General features: G+C 41.9%; 1 protein-coding gene across 1 annotated transcript in view; it reads right to left on the minus strand.

Moving 5' to 3' along the window:
- Positions 1 to 1350: 1350 nt before the first annotated feature.
- Positions 1351 to 19318, minus strand: part of SERPINB3 (serpin family B member 3) — a 106250-nt gene continuing 88282 nt past the window's right edge. The window contains exons 6-13 of the mRNA XM_030868128.2: positions 8763 to 8946; positions 7829 to 8018; positions 7156 to 7215; positions 5648 to 5776; positions 5216 to 5333; positions 3961 to 4103; positions 3503 to 3658; positions 1351 to 1932 (exon numbers count right to left, since the gene is read on the minus strand). Of these exons, the coding sequence (XP_030723988.2) occupies positions 1522 to 1932; positions 3503 to 3658; positions 3961 to 4103; positions 5216 to 5333; positions 5648 to 5776; positions 7156 to 7215; positions 7829 to 8018; positions 8763 to 8863 (1308 nt within the window). The 5' untranslated portion in view covers positions 8864 to 8946 and the 3' untranslated portion in view covers positions 1351 to 1521. The remainder of the gene's footprint in view (positions 1933 to 3502; positions 3659 to 3960; positions 4104 to 5215; positions 5334 to 5647; positions 5777 to 7155; positions 7216 to 7828; positions 8019 to 8762; positions 8947 to 19318) is intronic.

A 19318-nucleotide genomic window follows, 5' to 3' on the forward strand; every position in this document is an offset into this window, starting at 1 on the left:
TCCTGGGTCCTCTGTTTCTTAAAAATTATTAGCCTAAATTAATCCTCACGCCAAAAGGATACATTTTGGAGTGGCAAATTTTACTCCGCAAATATTTATCTCAGTTCCACTCTTGACATTCTAATGGTTTACTAGTAATTTCACTATATCCATGCTGTTCTTTCCTCTCACCCATTTACATCATAATAACCAGATACATATTTTAAAGTGGCAGATATGATCTCTATCCCCCTTTGGAAAACAAACAGAACCTGAAATGAAGCAGGACCCTATGGTCCTTCCCCCCATGTCCTCAGCCTGCTTTTTGTCTGTGGAAATAACTTTAGGCAAAGAATAAGTTTAATTAGAGAAGTGAGAACATGCAGAAACAAAGGAAAACAAAGGAGATCCAATGATAGTAATTTAGTCATTAAGCAAAGTCAAGGACTTTTATTTCCTTCTCAAGGGCTGTAGAAAATATTCTGAGCCGTATCCTGTGAGCTGTATTATAGATACTGAAACCCACACCGGGTGGAAGAAGTTAACTACATGGTGACCGGACTGTAGCCATGACATGAGCTGCCACAATTCTGAGAACCTCAAGGAAATGGGAAAAAACCAACCCTGGAACTGAAGACTAACTGTACTTAAAACAATCAAGATGACACAGGTCAGACCACCTCATGACCAGTTTCACGGTGACTGTCAGAGCTGCCTGTCATCAGAGCTGTTTCTGCATGGAGCCCCTCCCTCTGGGTATAAAAGCTCTTGCCCCCTGATTGTCAGGGCGGGAGTCGGCCTTTGGACAGGGGTCTGCCCTCCCCCCCTGGTTGCCAGCGTCCAAATTGAAGCAAACTTTCCTTTCCACCAACCTGGCCTCTTTATTGGATTTTGAGCAGTGAGCAGCCGGGCCCCACTTTCGTTACAAACCTACAATGTCTTTTCATTTCTTTAGAGATAAAACACAAAGTTCCTAACATGGACTCAAAGCCTTTCATGCTCTGGTACCAGTCTACCTCTTCAGCCTCATCATGCTCTACACTTGTTTTGAATTTTTCTTTTTATAAATTATTATATTTCCGAATTATCTCTCCTATGTGTGGCAGGCCACTTGCACTTTGTTGAAAAGAAAGAAAGCAAAACAGGAAAAGCAACAAGTAGTATGAGTAAGTACTGTATTATTGATAATGTGTTTTATAAGAGGAAAACTTTTTGGCATGTAAGCGTTCCACAGATCACTTAAATTCAAATAAATGTGGGTGTCTAGGTGAGTAGGTTTGAATAGTAGATACGATGTTCGAAACAGCAGCTATGTTATTTCAAATTCAGGTGAAGATAGAGTGTTGAAATATCCTTTTATTATATCTTGAACATTTTGTCCACATGGGAGTTACCATGGGGAGATACAGTAGGTTTAGTGTACATGCTTAGTGATGATTATGAGTTTGGAAAGGAAAATGAATCAAAGACAACCTGTTACTTCCAGCAATCAAGGCTCAGGAACAGCTCTGTGAATGTGCCCCGAGTGTAGCCGCTGGCTAATCACATCTCAGGGGAAGAGACTCTGCCATAGAAGAGGAGGCTGTTGGTCTTGTTGTGCTTGATGAGGAACAGGAAAGGGTGGTCACAGTGGAAACTGTCTGCCTCTATTGCTAGTTTTCGAACCACTACTATTCCAGTCCCACCTGCAGCCTCTGTACCCTCCTCATTCACCTCCACGAAGGACTTGTGGAAGACTTCCGACACCACCAGCTCTTGTTCACTGCTCATGCCTGAGAAGTCGGCTTTCCCCTCAGTGAAGGCGTCCACCATCCCCAGGGCTCTCAGCATGGGCTTGAGGTCATAGGTCTCCTCCACTTTGAACCGAGGTAGGTATAACTCCATTGCACGCTCTTTCATATTCTGTGGGCTCGTCCACTCTATTAACTTCTCAGCAGTGAGCTGATCTTCAAGCTATAACAATGAAAAAGGGAACAACTGGCAAGATTGTCAGAGGGCACGGAGCCCCCCCTTAACGTTGGATTGAAACGTGGAAATCCTTTAACAGTAAAAACATAAATACAGGAGATTCAGTTGATAGGGTTTTATCTGAGGAGGTAAAAATAACAGAGTCCTGAATATATATTATATAATCAAATAAATGTTCTTATATTTTCATGGCTTTGCTATTTTTATGTATATATGTACACATTACTAATATATGCATATGTATAAATATCTATACAAATGGATATATACATATATGCACACATATATGAAACAGAATGGTTAAATAAAATTATTTGTAGAAGATGAGCTATCTACTTCTTAGGCTCGTTCTCTATTTCGTGCTTCACTTTCAAATAACCTCTTGTCAATGTTCTTTCGTCCATAAATTTTTACATAGTGCATTTACAGCGTATAGCCTACTTTTATTCCTTTTTCTTGCTTCATTTATTCGTAAACTTTTCCTGTATAGATATATGTTTCTCTAATCAAATTTACATTGTTACATAATACTACCATTAAATTGATATTCAGTATATACATCTTTACTTAATATCTTTTAAGCATTCACTGCATGTCAGTCCCTAACCTAACCTAAGGTAATACTAACATGTATTTTTCCTCATTTAAAATTTTTCATTATTTTGAGCCACGTCTGTCCAACAGCTTTTCCCTTGTTTAGACTTGTTGTTATAGGATAAAATCCTAGGACTGAGATTCCCAATGTCATTGATAATGGGGAATTTAGAGCTGAAGCAGAAATATTCTGATGACTCTTCACATTTATTGCCGTATTGCTTTCCCTAAGGATTTCCAGTTTCCAGTGTTACGAGATATGTATTTTGAGTGTGGCGAGTTTACTGCCGCTTCCGCATCATCATCGACTATTATAGTAACGGCTTATGGCCTTTTATGCCAGATATTGTTATTGGTATTTTTACATATTAACTTTATTATAACTATGCTAACAGGAAAATTCTCTAATCCCCCCCTTTTTTGAAATCTTAGCAATGAGGCTCTGAATGAGCCTTTGGTCCATTCTGAGCACTTAGGGACCAAATACTTCAAAATTTAAAAGTGGGCATCAAGATAAAGCTATTTGTCTACCGTCTACAAAAGCACTGGGAATTAGTGGGCAATATGTAACCGCTTTTTTTTTTAATTTCCTTATTTTACTTGTGAGTGAACTTGCAAATATTTCTATGCGTCCCCTATGTATGCGTGTTAATCTCCTTGTCTTCAAATGAGTGGACTGGAATATATCAGAGGTTCGTATGGTTGCAAAATAGTTATGTGTGTATCTAGGTATATATGTTTTGTGAACTGACATTCCATAGTTTCATCAGAATATTAACGTGACCTGTGATGTACAGAAACACTATTCGTGTCATACCGTGACACCTAAGGTATCGGTTTTATTGTTTTGTTGTGTGGTTGATCTGCCAGCCACTAGCACCAGTCTGTGAGCAGCCCACAGAGCAGTGTCTCACTAGGAATTTAAGCAAGAGTAGGCAGCATTGGGGGTGCCAGCTTTTACCTGCTGCAGACCATCCACGTCATTGGGCAGCAGCAGAAACATGCTTAGCTCTTGGCCTTTGTACGGTATTTCCAGGATCTTGACTTGCATGTCCTCCAGTGACGTGAAATTGAAAAGGTCGGTTTGTTTCATCATCTGCACAGGTTTGCTTGTATCCTGCAATAAAGTCATGTGGCAAGAAAATGCGAAGTGAGCATAAGTCAAAAAGAAAGGTAATATTATTGTAATACCAAATACATCCTCCTTCTAAGAGATGATCTCGGAAATCTGTGAATTAGAGACAAGAGTTTCTTCAAGGAATCCCAACTAAATAATGTTAAAAAAAAAAAAGACAAGAAAATAAGCCTTGACAAATTCTATCTTCTACCCACAGCAGCTCTATATTAATCACTAGATATTTACATTTCACACTGAATGTGTAGCTATGTTATGTTATATACATAATTTATAGACAATACCTTGCTCAGCCAAAATTTTTCCTCCCCAGTATTTTCTTTCTTAAATTCCTTGTGCCACTGCCCTTTGAAATAGACTGCGTTCACCAGAACCAGAACGGTCCATCTATTAACAGAGCCTCCGGGAAAGAGATCCTTGATTTTTTCTGCAAAGAAAGAAAATCAAAGGTTTGTCATGAAAGGCACAAGTGGTTTGTCTGGAAGATGCTTTGAAAGTTACAAGTGACGATTAAATATTCACACAAATCACCACATTAGGGACTCTGTGCCCGATTGTTCACAAGGTGAAGCTTTCCTCACGGCGCCAGCCTGATGGAGTCACCCTCATGCAGACACCCCTTCTTCTGACTGGGAACGTGTTTGGTCTCTGGGGTGACATCAGTCATCTCACACTGAATTCTGATGGACTGATTTCAGCTGATCTTTCCACTGGTCAGTTTTCTCCCTCCCTCCCTACCACCCTCTCTGTCCCCTCAATTACTACCACCCTCCCCTGTTACCTCCATCCTTCCTTCTATTCTTCTTTTCTTCTTCACTTTCTTCTTTGCTTTCTATTTTTTGAAACTTGAACTCACCACTCAGAGGGAATGGGCCTGAATGTTCTTTAGGACAAATGACATGAACGCTAGAATCGAAAACATGGACTCAGACACCATGTCCCAGGGTGTCTTTGTCTTCATTTGCCATGTTGAGTTGCTGTAGGTTTGGCCTGTATTTAGGACGGGAGGTAGGATATTATTCATAGAATGGAGACATCATCCAGCCGCCTTCCGTGGTTGGGGAGGACGACTGTGGCCATCCCTGCAGGATGCGGGGATGGGGAAGTGGTCAGGCAGCTCCTGCTGCAGGTGGCAAGAAGGGTGGTTGGCAGGAGAGTGGCTCGTCTCCCAGTTAACAAAGGATAAGGGAACCCTTTTAATATTATCTCTTAGGGATCATAATCCAGACGTTAAGCCTCTAATTTAAAGAAAAAATGCGAATCAACCTGAAGTTTGAGCAGAGAGTTGGGATCCATAGAGATACTGTCATCCACAGACTCAGCTGAGTTTCCAGGTAGCTGGTCCTGGGATCCCTCCCGGGCTCCCCTTGTTTCTCTCCACACTGACGTGGACCATTCCACCCTCTGCAGTGCCCGCCTCCATCCCCTGCAATCTCATCTCACCCCGGCTCCTGGCACCCCATGCAGTGTCCAGCACAGCGCTCACACACAGCGGGGAATCTACAGTGATTTTGAAGGAGCGACTCTCCCATAACCTACTATTAGTTTGGCTTTCCACCCAGGAATTAATCATCTTCCGACTTTCTTCTGCAGCATTGACAAAATCAGCAGATTCCACACTGGCTAGGTAAAATTTCTCAACATTATCCATGTATGCCTATGACATGGGCAGGAAGAAAGGAGGGATTAAGAGTAATTTATCAGTAACTATGTAGGTTTTCCCAGATTAAACTGTGTTCAGTAATGACCAAACAGAGTACCTGAAACAATCCTTACGCCCACTTCCCCGGTGGGTTGTCAGGCTCTGGGACACTCTAGTGGGGGGTGTCGCGGGGCAGGAGCTGAATGCCCCCAGGGCAAATGCTCCCCATGTGGGTCAGCCAGGCTCCTCTGCCTCCCCCTCCCCCATTAGGAGATGGGATCAGTGGACCCAGGATGCAGACCAAAGGTGTGACAGGTCATGAAACTTACCTGAAGAAACAGAACAGTCTTTTCTCCATAGAGCCTGTTGGCTACGTTCAGCTCATAGGCATCAGTGGGTTTCTTAAACTCCGTCAGAAGCTTTTGAAATTGATGATGAATATTTCCTGGCCTTTCAACCTTCAAACACCAGAAAGTGAGCTCATTAGACTCTCATTGTATGTAAACACTACACCCCCATAGGTCTGTGAGCTCTGTTCCTAGAGTTTGGTATCCCCAGGGATGACATTTGTTGCTATCTCCCCATATATGGTGTATTTTACCAGAAATACCCTTCACAATCCTTACATTCAATCTTCCAGGTAATTCTTCCTCCTGCTCTAACACACTCCAGCCTTTTCTCTTTCGAACTAGAGATGCAGCACCATTCCACTATTGGATTGTGTTTTAATTGTCTCAAATGTTTAGGGACCAGCTAAAACTTAAACTCCTTGAGAGCCAGAGCCATAGTGCATCTCTAACAGTCATCAACTGTATGAGAACATGAAATTTGTATATTGCCCTATGTTATGACATGGAGCCCTGTTTTACTCCTTGGAGGGATTACTTTCTAAGACCCCTTGACTGTGCTCTTTGGCTGTTCGCTATGCCAGTCACTCTGAAGTAGGAGCAGTGTGTCTCTGGTACGCTGCCAACAGCTGCACATCAGCATCTCTAAGTCTTTAGTTCAACTGACACGAAAACAAGAGAGTTCAGAGAACTAAGAAACTTCTCCAAGGAGACAGAGCCAATTTTTCAACTCACGCTTATCTCAACCAGAACCTTCCACTTGCTAACTAAGAGTTTTGGACTATTTAGGCTACCAACCATAATTCTCACTCCATCATTTTCCAAAATATAGTTGATCATATGCTTATTGCTCTTAATCTAATTTAGGGGTTAATTAAAATCATATAATTTTAGCAACATATTGTGATTACTATAGTTATTATTATTCTATAATAATAATAATACATAACGTTTATGGGGGTTTCTGTCATCCAGGCACTCTTGTCCTGTTTTACATGTAGTTGCATGTCTTGTAGCAGACATTTTATTGCTCCTAGTTAATTTGTATGACGTCAAATTGTGGCTCAGAGCAGTTGTATTTTGCCACGTTCTCCATTCCTGAACAGAAGAGCACAATTTGAAGCTCCTGAGTTCCCTGGTGGCCTAGTGGTTAGGATTCCAGGCTTTCATTCCCGTGGCCTGTGTTCAAGCCCTGGCTGGGGAAGTGAGATCCTGCCAGCTGCATGGCATGGCAAAAAAAACATTCTTCAGCTTGAAGCTCCTTTGGGTTTCAGAACCCCTGCTCTTAAGAACATGCTACTCTTCTTTCAAGAAAACAAATATATAAGATAAATAAGTACATAAGATGATATGAGAAACAACTCTGTCCAATCTATTTTGCTTAAGATGTCCCCTAAAAACTGGCTTTTCCCTGTTTATCTGAAAGTCCCAGTTTAAACTCCGACCCTCTTGGATATGTGATGTCCTAGATCCAATGCTCTGTGACTCACGGGATCTTTTGCAGCTCCTCCTCCTTCTGTGTTCTCTGCGATTGCATTCGCGTGCAGGACCTGGAGGAGACGGGGAGTGAGACAAGGAGACTTTAGAGATCTATGTAGCCCAGAGTAAATAGAAAAGAAAGAAAAGAAGGAAGGAAGGAAGAAAGAAAGAAGGAAGGAAAGACAGAATCAAAACAAAATGCCAATTCAAAAAAAAGAAAAACCCAAAAAGAAAGAAAGAAAAAGAAAAAGAAATGTTCCGTGCAAGCACTGGCTCCTTGAAAAACACAACCTGCGTGTGAAAAACACAAAGCTCGTTGATCACCAGCCAGTTCAAAGAATCCTGATTCATTTTTCATTCATTGCTGAGCAAACATGTAAAGATGTCTCCCATGGATTTTAGTCAAGGCACCACTTCGACCTGAACTCTACCATTTAAAGCCTCACCTGTGGTCACTGGGCAGTTGTAGGGTTCATCCCAGCTCCCAAAGGAAGTCTAGGCACAGGGAAGAGATGGGGCGGAGAGCTGGGGGAGAGCATATGCTCCCACAGCTCTGTGCCCGCCCAGTCCGGGGGAGGTTTGCAGCTTCCTGTGCTACCCCTGGGGACAGCCAGGTCTGTGATCATCTGCACAGAAGCCAACAGGGAAACCAGGACAAACTGGTAAATGTAAATGTAAACCTACCTTCTGGATTTCTGATGCGGTGTCTCCTCGGGCCCCCAAGGAAGTCATGGCTAAGGCAGACATGATACTCAAAGGGGAATAGAAGATATTTTCCTTCTCTAATTGTCTGATCTGTTGGAACAGGTCGACTGCAAAGTGGATGATTCCTTCCCCGAGTGAACTCATGGTGGCTTGATGTAGTCTGGAACTCCTGCAGAAGCATCAAATTTATTTTATAATGAGTTTACTGAAAGGGAGGTTAGTCTGTAATAAAATTTTCATAAAAAATGCCTTATATGTGGGTTGTGGGATTCTGAAATCTATAGCTTCCTTCCTTTTACTTTTAAAGGTTTTTTCAATGTACATGTATACACTTCATAATTAGAAGACTATCGAAATAGTATTTAAAGAAAACTTTTGTGGGGACTTCCCTGGCAGTGTGGTTAAGACTGTGCACTTCCCATGCAGGATGGCGCAGGTTCGATCCCTGGTCAAGGAACTAAGATCCCACATGCCGTGTGGTGTGGCAAAAAAAAAAAAAAATAGGAAAAGAAAACTTTTGTGAAAACTAATAGAATATCTTTATCTTTTCTTCCTTACTGGCTGTACTAAGACTGGGTAGAAAATGCATTATAACAGATCAAAGACAAAGATTGATGTGTAACATCCCACCATCTCTCATGAGGCACCTCTATGCCTTTTTCTTGAGGGATCTGTGGGTACTGGACATCCTACCCTCCCAAACACACTTCCTCCTAAGGGAGCATTTGGTTTTTGGAAATAAATAAATTACCTAAAGATTAAAGGAAATGAAAAATTGTTTTACTTTTGTCCTGGCTAAAGAATAAAATACAATCAGACAAAACAAATTAGATAAATGATGTAACACACATCATTGTCATTATTTTCAGGAAGGATTCACGTAGTGAAAAGCAGAGCTGCTGGAAGCACTTACCTGTGAGCCTGAAGGAAGCAGAGGTGGGCAGACAGACTGTGAGCTGATGTGCCGCGAATCGTCAGGTCTGGACTATATACCTCTCTCTTGCTGCCTCCCATCCTTCACAGCAGCTGGTATTTCAAGTAAAGCAGCTTCTGATTTCTTCACCAGGCTACTCATCAGCTTCATGAGCACGAAGCCTCTATGAGTAAACGTAAGATTATTGTTTTATTCTCGTGCGTCCTTTTCACCTGCAGAAGAAATTGTGATCTGCGATCACTGGCTCATATGAAATGCATGTAGGTGCCTTTCTAGCGCCAAGGAGAATAAAGTTAAATTCTAACTTCTTCACGTGCCCTGAGCTACTGCGCCCCACCAGAAATAACCCTTAGAATATCTTTCTTGTCTTACATGTTGAATTGTCTTTAAGACCACTTCTAACACCAACAATTAAAAAGCTGACATTTTCTAGTTTATGTTCTGAAAGGGCTTCTCCAACCCGACCATTTCCTTAAGAATTATTCTATATAACCAGGAAAATAGTTCCAATTCTCAGCTTAAGAGATACTGGTGAAGTGTCTCAGCAGTAGGTGCAGAACAGGCATCATTTGCCTTCCCTTAAAGGCTGGACCTTGGCTGTGGTCCCCCCTGTGACCCCCATGCCCCTTGCAGCCAATCCCAGATGGCCAGTGACTTCTAAGGTCAGTGGGAAGCTCATTTCCCTGCAGTGTAATCAGCTCTCAGTGAGAAGGACAATGGATCCAAACAGGGGCCATTTTGGTGGCAGTATTCCAATTTTTTGTACAAAGATGTATCAGAAAAATAAACTGTTTGAACTCTAGAATTATGACATTTCTTGGTTAGCCTGCTATTCGTTATGCCATCTTCAAATTCGTGGTCTTGAAAACAGTGTCAAATGCCTGTGAGAAAAAAGCAGGAAAAAGAGTTCTTTTGAATGCCATGGTTAAGTCTCTTATCACTGGAGCTGTACTCTCTTCAGGGGCATGGCATTCTCATAGCAGAATAATATTAAAAACTGTTGACTTTTACTGAGGGGGGTATGTATTCACTCATTTCCCTCTTTAACACCTTATTCAGGCAGATCCCTTTGTTTTCCCCATTTCACCGATGACAGAAATGGGGCACAGAGTGGCTGAACAGAAGCCCAGGTTTCTAAGTTAGTGAACTGCACAGGTGAGGTATCCAGGCAGGTAGCTGGTTCAGGAAGCTGTGTGTGTATCCACTCCCCACAGGGTAGTCTGTGGACAGACTCTGTTCTTTTAGTGACATAACTCCTTGTGTTTAAATGAAAAGAACCTGTTTCTTCTGAACTTTCAAAAGAGATAATGTCCTCCCACAAAATGTGAGGTGGTGGGAATGGGTCCCCCAAATGCTCCTGTGTGGGCCCCTCAGTCACTAGGAGGGAAGGCTAGGGTTCAGACACTCTTTTAGGGCTCCATCCAGAGACCACCAGGAGCTTTGAGTGGGGAATGGGATTGGGGTGTTTTCCTCTGTGGGTGTGACTGAGAGAGTGTCAAATTGTGCTCACCTTCCATTCCCTCACACTGCTCTATCCAGCTGGAATTTAGTAGAAATGAATCACTTTGAGAGGGGAAAAGAAGATGGAGAAAAGAAAGTGTTTTTCTCCAGAGGACACTGTTCCCTGTGGCATGGCTGTCAGGGGGGAGATGCATTTCCAGGGTATCTAGCCCAATATCTCCCCTACCACCGGTGTGGGATGTTTGTACTGTGGACCAACGTTCCGACAGAGATATCACTCACATACAGTCAGCCCTCCACATCCATGGGTTCTGCACCCACAGAGTCAGTCAACCAGATGGAAAATATTTGGAAAAGATTCCAGAAAGTTCCAAAAAACACTCCTTAAATTTGCCCCACACCAGCAACTATTTTACTTTGTATCTACGACTCTTTACGTAGCCTCAACATTGTACTAGGTATTATAAGAAATCGAGAGATGATTTAAAGTGTAGAGAGAATGTATGTAGGTTATGTGCCATTTTATATAAGGTACTTGAGCATTCCTGTATGTGGGAATCCTTGGGGTGTCCTTGAATCAGTCCCCCGTAGATCCCAAGAAATGTCTGTAGTGTAAGTTTCATCTTTTAAAAATGTATAAGTCATTGGTTTTTAGGCCAGTGACAAAGTTGCGCAACCATCACCATGATCTTTTCCAGAATAATTTCATTTCTCCCCAGGGAAGCTCCCTACATAGTTCTTTCTTCCCCCCGGTGTTTGGAAACCACTAAAATCTACTTCTTGTTTCTATGGATTTGTTTATTCTGTGTATTTCATATAAATGGGATTGCACAGAATGTGGCCTTTTCTATCAGGCTCCTTTCACTCAGTATAATATTCTCAAGGTTCATCCATGTTGTAGTATAAAATGGCGCATTTCTTTATATGACTATATTATGCACCATTGTATGAAATATCACTTTTAAAAAAATCCATTCATGGGTGGATGTACATTTGGGTTTGGTGTACTATTGTGAATAATGCCGACGTGAACTCTCATGCAGAAATTTCAGTGTGGACGTGTGTTTTAATTTATCAGGCATTTACCTACGTGTGAAACCCTGGGTCAATGGCAAGTCTATGTTTGATTTAGAAGAACTGCCAGACTGCCTTCCCCAGAAGCTGCACCATTTATATTCCCACCAGACTATGTTGGCAGCACGTGTGTATGCAGTTCTGATTCTCTGCACGTCTCCAGCACTTGTTACTGTCCTTGGTCCTTTTTAACACCTGCCAGGAACAGAGTCTGTAGTCTCAGCACGTCGCTCATTCACAGGAAGATTCACCTGCAACAAGGTCCCAGAAGCACAGTAGATGGAGACACGAGGTGAAGGGAAGAGGAGATCTGTGTTTCTCAACCTGAAAGATGATTCTGCCTGATCCCCCAGCCCCCAGCACTGCTGCTCTTAGGGCTCCGCTGTCGATATGTGTGCAGTGACCCCTGAGTGATACTGTAGGTCAAAGATCCCCGAGCTGAGACCGGGTGGGGCTGAGTGAGGACATAGGAGTGAAGTCCAGAAATAGAAGGAAACGGGAAGAGAAAAGATCCAGGATGAAAAATGACAAACACGAGGAATAGGAACTTCTAGTCAAGGTTGCATCACAGACCACTGTCCCAGAGAGAGTGGAGGTCCCTGGAGCAGGAACAGGATGGGTTTCTTTGGGCTAAAAGAGAAAGGGATCTGACCCCCATAGACAGAAGCAAGAAGCTCAGCCTGGGCCTGGAGGAAGAAATAGGGAGACAAAGTAGGATAAATTGGTCTTCAAGGGAACTTTCAACTAGGACTAAATTCCGAGAATAAACTTTCAAGATTTTTCATGTAGAGTTTGGCTTTGAGGAAGAGACACTAACTGCCAAGGGCCAGGAGTTTGGTTAAATTTACAGAGATCTTGGGCTGGTTCAAATAGAAACCATATCATACTCTTTCCCCCGTCTTTGAAAAGTGCTCCTGGCATGTAATAGACACGGTTATGACACCCTGATGTCATTCAGTGTCGCAGAAGCCTCAGCAATTATCAGAAGATTTTGCAGGTCAGTAATTTCTAACTTATGTCTTTGGGAATTTTCTAAATATACACCAACATCATTGGTTCCAGGAATCCAGGAAGCTATTAAAATTCAAGAGGCAAGCACACCTTCAGAAAACATCTTGCTATTTCTAATACCTTTATCTGTTCATTAAGAACTAGTTTCTCTGTTTTCCTAAACCTTACTTCCTTGTGAAGGGCGTGAAGACTTGTCAGCATTATTAAGTTGCAAATCCTAGGGAGCATTTTATTTCTTCTTCCTTACCAAGTATGTGCCTGTCTGCAGGCAAACTGATTAGGTGAGAGGATCCTTCAAGCATCCAACAATAGCATATCTGCCAATTACCATATTCTCTACAGATACGGACATAGATATGTACACATTGAATAACATCTGAATAGGGTTAATAAACTTGGCTTTAATTTTCTCAGAGGAGAACCAACTGCAGTGAGATATAACAAGATGTTAGTTAGGGAATTGGTCTCATACGTGGGTTTATCAAGGCAGACGGAGACAAATTCATAAAACCTCCCCCCTCCCCCCCATTCCCACGTTTCCAGTTCCATCCAAGACAGTCATCCTAATCCATGCTTTCGATCAAATCCAAGGCTGTTCCTTGTTGAGCTCTTACAAATCGTCACCCTGTTTCATCTTGGCACTCCTGTTCTGCTACCCAGAAAAACGAGTTCAGGCACTCCTTTTTTGTAGGACTGTCCCTGTTCCTTCTTGCTTTACCTGAAATATGAATTTTCCCCATGACTTCCTGTTCCGTGACCTTTTCTCAGGGACAGCTCCTTACTACCCTATCTCCATACCATGACGCCAGGAAACATGGTCTTCTCTTTCTTTGATTCCCACTGGCTTTACTAGCCGTTGTCCTTTCCCTGTCCCAAAGCCTTAGTTTAAGTTCCTGGCCCTCCAGGTGATTCACCTTGTGCCCACCTACCAACTTGTATGTTACCCCTTAATATCCACTAAGTAATCTGTTGCCTCTCCACCTTTTAGGTTTTCCACTTCATCTCAACTGCTCCCAGTGTTGGGCGACTGGAAAACTTTCATTTTATTGGCAACAATTGAATTTATTCTTGTTTCATTTTACACCTCTCTTCTAGTTGAATCTCCTCCTTTGTGAAAAAAAAAACAAAAATTTTTTGACCCTTAAAAAAATTAGATCCATGATGTTTAATTTCTATTTGAAGATGTTCTATATATAAAGCAATACTAAGTGTTGCTGATGCCTGTCTCTAGAGTACCAGTGGAGACAGAAAGTTCTAGAGGGAAGAAGGAATTTGATTACATGGGATATGGTGTGCTGGGGATTTTATTTTGCTTCTCCAGTTTCACGCTTCACTGGCTCAACCTCCCCTGGCCCTAGGAGGCAGAGATGTAGGGAGACATAATCCAGGTCCTTCTCCTCTAGGGAACCTTGCATGTGGCCTGTGGGAGGAAGCAGGAGCAGACCCGCAGCAGGGTGAGCGCAGGGCGCTCGGTCACCCGGCTTCCTCTCAGCGAGGTTGCCAAGAGGAGGCTGCATTTCTTTACCAAAGGCCGCAGATCTTATCGGGCGGCTTTTCTGCAGCTATGGCTACCTTCTCTGGGTTTTGGTCACCATTCCTGCCCTTGCCATGTGCGTCTAGGGGTGGCAATGTCCCCCCACTCTTGCTAGCCCTGGGGTGCTTCACCATCCTTTCTTGGTTTCTCTTAGCCCTGACCATACTTTGTATAGTCCCTTGGTGAAACTTTCCTGAATTACCCAATTGGACTGTGTCATTTGTTTTCTGCTAGAGCCTTGACTATCACGGTAAGTAAATGGCTTTGGGAAAAACATCTTGGGATGGAATTTTTGGGATCAGGTTGGTCCCATATTGAGAAGAAGTGTGCTGAGAGGAGATGGGGCACTGGTGTAAGGCACATGTAGCACCAAATTATCAGGGATGGAGGCAAGACGTGGAGTGCAGGTGTAAGACGGGTGTTGGGACGTCGGAGGCTGTGGTGCTTAGTAGCTATTGTGACAAGTTGTGGGATCAGCTGCTTCGTTATGATGGGCGTGGGGAAGTCATTCGGCAGAAATCTGAGAAACAGTTTCCATGGATCTTGACAAATAAGTCCTAAAAGACATGTATATGTTTACGGTAGTAAGATGCTTAATCTTTCTAGGTCAGGAAAATGCAATTAATACAACACAGTGAGATTAACAGCAGAAATGCCGACAGTTCTTAAAAACTAAGGATTGGTGTGATGTAGAAGAGAATTACTGATAAAATGCTGATGCAAATATTTCTTAGTACAAGTAACTTGGTAATACTAGGCAGAATGTGGTTAAGATTCAGCAATTCTCTATTTAAACATGTACCCTGTATATACTCACAGGCTGTGCTCAAGGAAACATGTATTTTGGGTTAATTGCAGTACTGTTGGCAGGGGCAAGAAGGAGAAACAGCTTAGACATTTATTAATAGAATAATAAGGGAAACAAATACCCTAATTTTGTACAATGAACTATCCTACAGCAGTGAACATAAATGAGCCAGATATTCAAGTATCAGAAAGGGTAGGTCCTCAAACATAATATCTGGAGGAGAAAAACGTCCGTTGGCAAAGGAAGACTAGTTAACATTTGTGCATTGTGGATGGGAAAGACGGGAGACTGATCATTGAAATGCTATCCTGGGAATGCAGGGGACATGCGTGCTGGAGAAATGTAGAAATGGTGCTGGGTGTTACGTAACACCTATTTGTGATAGACGATTAGCTTCGAGAGCCATCTGCTCCATGTGTCGTTTGTCTATAGAAACCCTGAGACACACTGACAATGTCTGTGCTTGGTCTTTCAGGCTGAGGTTTACCCAGATGAGGGCAGATTCTTCATCTGTTTCCGTATCCACTCTAGTCTAACCCCATGACACTTAAAGTTTCCTGCTAAAGCCCAACAGTGATTTCCTAAGAGCTTCCTGATGGCCCCCTTTTCAGTCTTTACAGTGAATTTGCTGAATGATTTGTCAGTTGTTGACTCCTCTTCCTTGAAATCCTATCTTCAGCTCTCCTCCCCAGCTCTGACTTTCTGGGTAACATGGCCACCCTTAAGGGCAGGCTTCAGCTTTTCCTAGGGATCGACCACAGACACTCTCTCTATATCCTACCGGCTCATCCATCCACAGCAGTAACTTCAGTCTGGGAGATCCCTAGTGCATTTCTCTCAGCTTATGACCTGTCCCTTCCTTCGCACCCAGCTCTGTGTGCCATCCTCTCTCCCATCTCCCAGCTCTAGTGCCATTCATACAGATCTTCCCTCCAATTAATTGTAATTGATACTTAACATTTGGGTTGATTGATATTTTATATTAACAAAGGTCTTATTAAATCCCTTAGTTAAAATTTTACTCTGTAACTTCCCATCTTATCAGTAAAATGACATTTCCTCCTATCTCTTCTGTTATGGGGCTCTCTTAACGCTTCAGTAGAATAAGTGTATCTTTGGAACACAGAGAGATTTGTCCCTGTGCACCAAGGCTAGCAGTAAACAGGAATAATGGGTTGTGGGCTGCTTATATTTGGATGAATGCTTCTTGAAGATTCAATTTGAATTAAGGGATGTTTACGTAGTATGTTTGACCATCATATCTGTAGGCTTTTTCAGTGATCCATTCTCCCTGCAGTGGGTTCTTAGTTACTTTCTATGACTTAGTAGTGGGTTAAGTAATGGGTCTCTAACAGAGTGCTAGAAGCAGGGACATTTTTTCCTAATATTTTAACTTATTGATTTATTTAAATATTCATTCTTTTTCAGATTCTTTTCTCATACAGGTTATCACAGAGTATTGAGTAGAGTTCCCTGTGCTCTACAGTAGGTCCTCGTTGGTTATCTATCTTATATATAGTAGTGTGTGTATGTTTATCCCAAGCTCCCGATTTATCTCTCCCCCTCTGCCAGGTATCCCCTTTGGTAACCATAAGTTTGTCTTCGATGTCTGTAAGTCTGTTTCTGTTTTGTAAATAAGTACATTTGTACCATTTTTTAAAAATTAGATTCCACATTTGAGTGGAACCCTAGTTTGCCTCATCCTGTGAAGCAACCAGTTAGGCAACAGAGCAATCTTCTGACATCCTCACCTGGGATGGTTAGAGAATCTCAGGATTCAACAATATACAGATCTTCTTGCCTGGTTCATAGCATTAAAAATAGCTGGTGCCATAACCTCAGAGAAGCAGGTACTCAGATAACCACTGGCTCCAGAATCATAGAGTCTTGGAACTGAAAAGGCCCTTAGAAGCTAAATCAGCAGCAAGAATAAAATAAATTACAGAATATACTTAAAGGCTGAAAAGTCTACAAGCAAATTAAACATTCAGCAAAACAAACGGCACCAGTTCTTTAGTAGGTCTGCTGCGCTGTGGCCACTGCATGGGGCCAGCTTCAGGTCTCAGAGATGGGACGACAGCAGCATGGGGAAGGCACTCAAGAAAATCATTTGCTCCAACTGTCTGATTTGCAACCCAAGAAGATGAGGCCCAGAGGATTTTCTCAAGATTGCCCAGGAAATGGGACTAGTCACGTGACCTCAATCAGAGGGACACCAGGGACGTGGTCCTTTCTTCCCCAAACCTTTCTGGAGCCTGTAGCTCCACTGTTCCTTTCCTCTATTCCTCCAGCTCTCGCATCTTCTCCCTCCTCTCCCCTCCCCCTTATCTCTCTGTTTAAATCCCTCCACATTGACTTCCTGCTCCTTCTACCCTTTTTTTTATTGCCTGGTTGTACTGTAGAAATTTTTAGTATCCTTATGCTTATTAAATCAAGTATTCTGTTCTGAATCTTTTTTCATTTTACAAGTGGATATGTTAAACATTTTATATTTATCTCTCTAAAAAAGAGTACAGTAATTAAACTGCTTAGTGATCGTGCATTTCCTCTGTGATCTGAATACCAACCTCCACCCAACACATCCCCTAAAAAGAACCTTTTTCCCTTCCTGCCCCAGATGCTCCCTTTTGGATCTTAGCCCTGGAAATGTTCCTTTACTTTTAAACTCTCCAAATAAAACTCTATTGTATACACAAACCTCTGATAATAGGAGCACATCATGTTCACTATTTCCTGCTGTCAGCATCACTCAGTACACAGGTTGAAAACCTAAAACTAACAGCGCACCTGTACATAACTCCCACGTGTCTAGTTGTGTATTTCCTGGGGAAGACTTTCTTTGAGAAGCTGAACTTTGCCTCCCAACCCCACTAACACAAACACTGTGGACTGCAGTCTCTAAGGAATATGGAAATGGAGAGGGCGGTGCCAGGCTAGGGTGGAGGGGATTTGTTGAGAGACCGAGAAACTCAGGAAGCAGATCAGCCCTGGTAAGTCAAACCAACAGGTATGTTCTAAAATTCAGGGCTGGAGCTTATCAGAGGAGGGTTTAATGTGGTTCCACAGATGCATCAGATATATGTAGTTTTAGCACCACGGATGTCCCATTTCATTTCAGACCCAATCTCCCACCACTCTAGTGAAAGGCAGCTGAATGAAAGTTAGGGGCTGTAGATGGCAAAAGAGTTATTTCTTAGGATAAAGGATAATTAGCAGAGGGTTCCCATATACCCTTGTCTCCTCCTCACACAGTTTCCCCTATTATTAACATCTGGTATTATTGTGGTATGTTTGTGACATTCAACGAATCGGTATTGACATATTATCAAATAAACTCCATAGTTTGCATTAGGGTTCATTCCAATTGCTCCTTGCTAATATATAGGAAAGAAAGAATTGACTTCAGTATATATATAGTACAAAACATCATTCTTGATACATTCTAACGTTTAAAGCAAGCCACAGGGGAAGAGACTACAGAAGGTATGAATATCAAGAGGTTTACTGGGGGCCACCAGTGTAAGAAATCACAACATTGGAGAAGTAATTTATACACATGAACTACTAGGGAACCACAAGAGCCTTCTTCCCTTCATGCCCTAACTTGCGTGGAACTGGTGAAGCCCTACAAGAAATATTTCAAGTCAATTTCTACCGTGGGCAGAGGGAAGCTTTGTGGTTGAGGTCCTAATGCCAATGCCCAAATCCTCTCCGGGTGCAAGAAACTAGGATTTGCAATATATTTTCCAGGTGCTTCTTGACTGTGTCAGGGCCACTAAGATTTAGTAACTTTTTCCAGGTTTGTAAATTCTGCCTGAAAGAGTATTATTTTTTTAAAAATTAAACTTAAGCCTAACACCCTTTGGAGATGTATTTTAAACTAAGTATTTTGAAGAGGAAGAATAAAATATGAAAGACCAGTCTACTCTATTGTAAGACATTGTATAGGTAGAGTAATCATGACCATGTGGTATTTCTGACAAAGTAGATTTTCGACAAAGGTTTAAAAGCAATTCCATGGAAAAAGGATAGTGTTTTCAACAAATGATGATGGGGAAATTGGACATCCGTAGGACACACCTCTCAAAAATAAAGGAAAGAATCTTGACTTAAACCTCATATAAAAATTAACTGAAAATGGATTATAGTCTTAAATGTAGATATAAAACTATAGAACTTTTAGAAAAAAGAAAACATTTGGGATGTAGGGCTAGGCAAAAATTTCTCAGACTTGACATCAAAAGCATAATCCAAAAAAGGAAAAAAAACTGAACCTCATCAGAATTTAAAACTTTTGCTCTGTGAAAGTCCATATGAAGGAGATGAAAAGACCAGGTATCCAATTCAGTAGTTTCTAGAATATATTAACACCTCTCAAAGCTCAACATTAAAAAACAACCCAATTAGAAAATGGGCAAAGACATGAAAGGACATTTCAAGGAAAAGCATATGCAAAGAGCAAATAAGCACATGAAATGATGTTCCATATCATTAACAGTTAGGGAAATGTAAACAAAGACTGCAAACAGATATCACTACACACCTATCAGGACGCCTGAAATAAAAGTAGGAACAACACCAAATACTGGTAAGGATGTGGAGAGCTAGATCATTTATACATTGCCGGTGGAATGCAAAATGGTACAG

Source organism: Globicephala melas, chromosome 13 (genome assembly GCF_963455315.2).
Source record: "Globicephala melas chromosome 13, mGloMel1.2, whole genome shotgun sequence".
NCBI classification, from domain to species: domain Eukaryota; kingdom Metazoa; phylum Chordata; class Mammalia; order Artiodactyla; family Delphinidae; genus Globicephala; species Globicephala melas.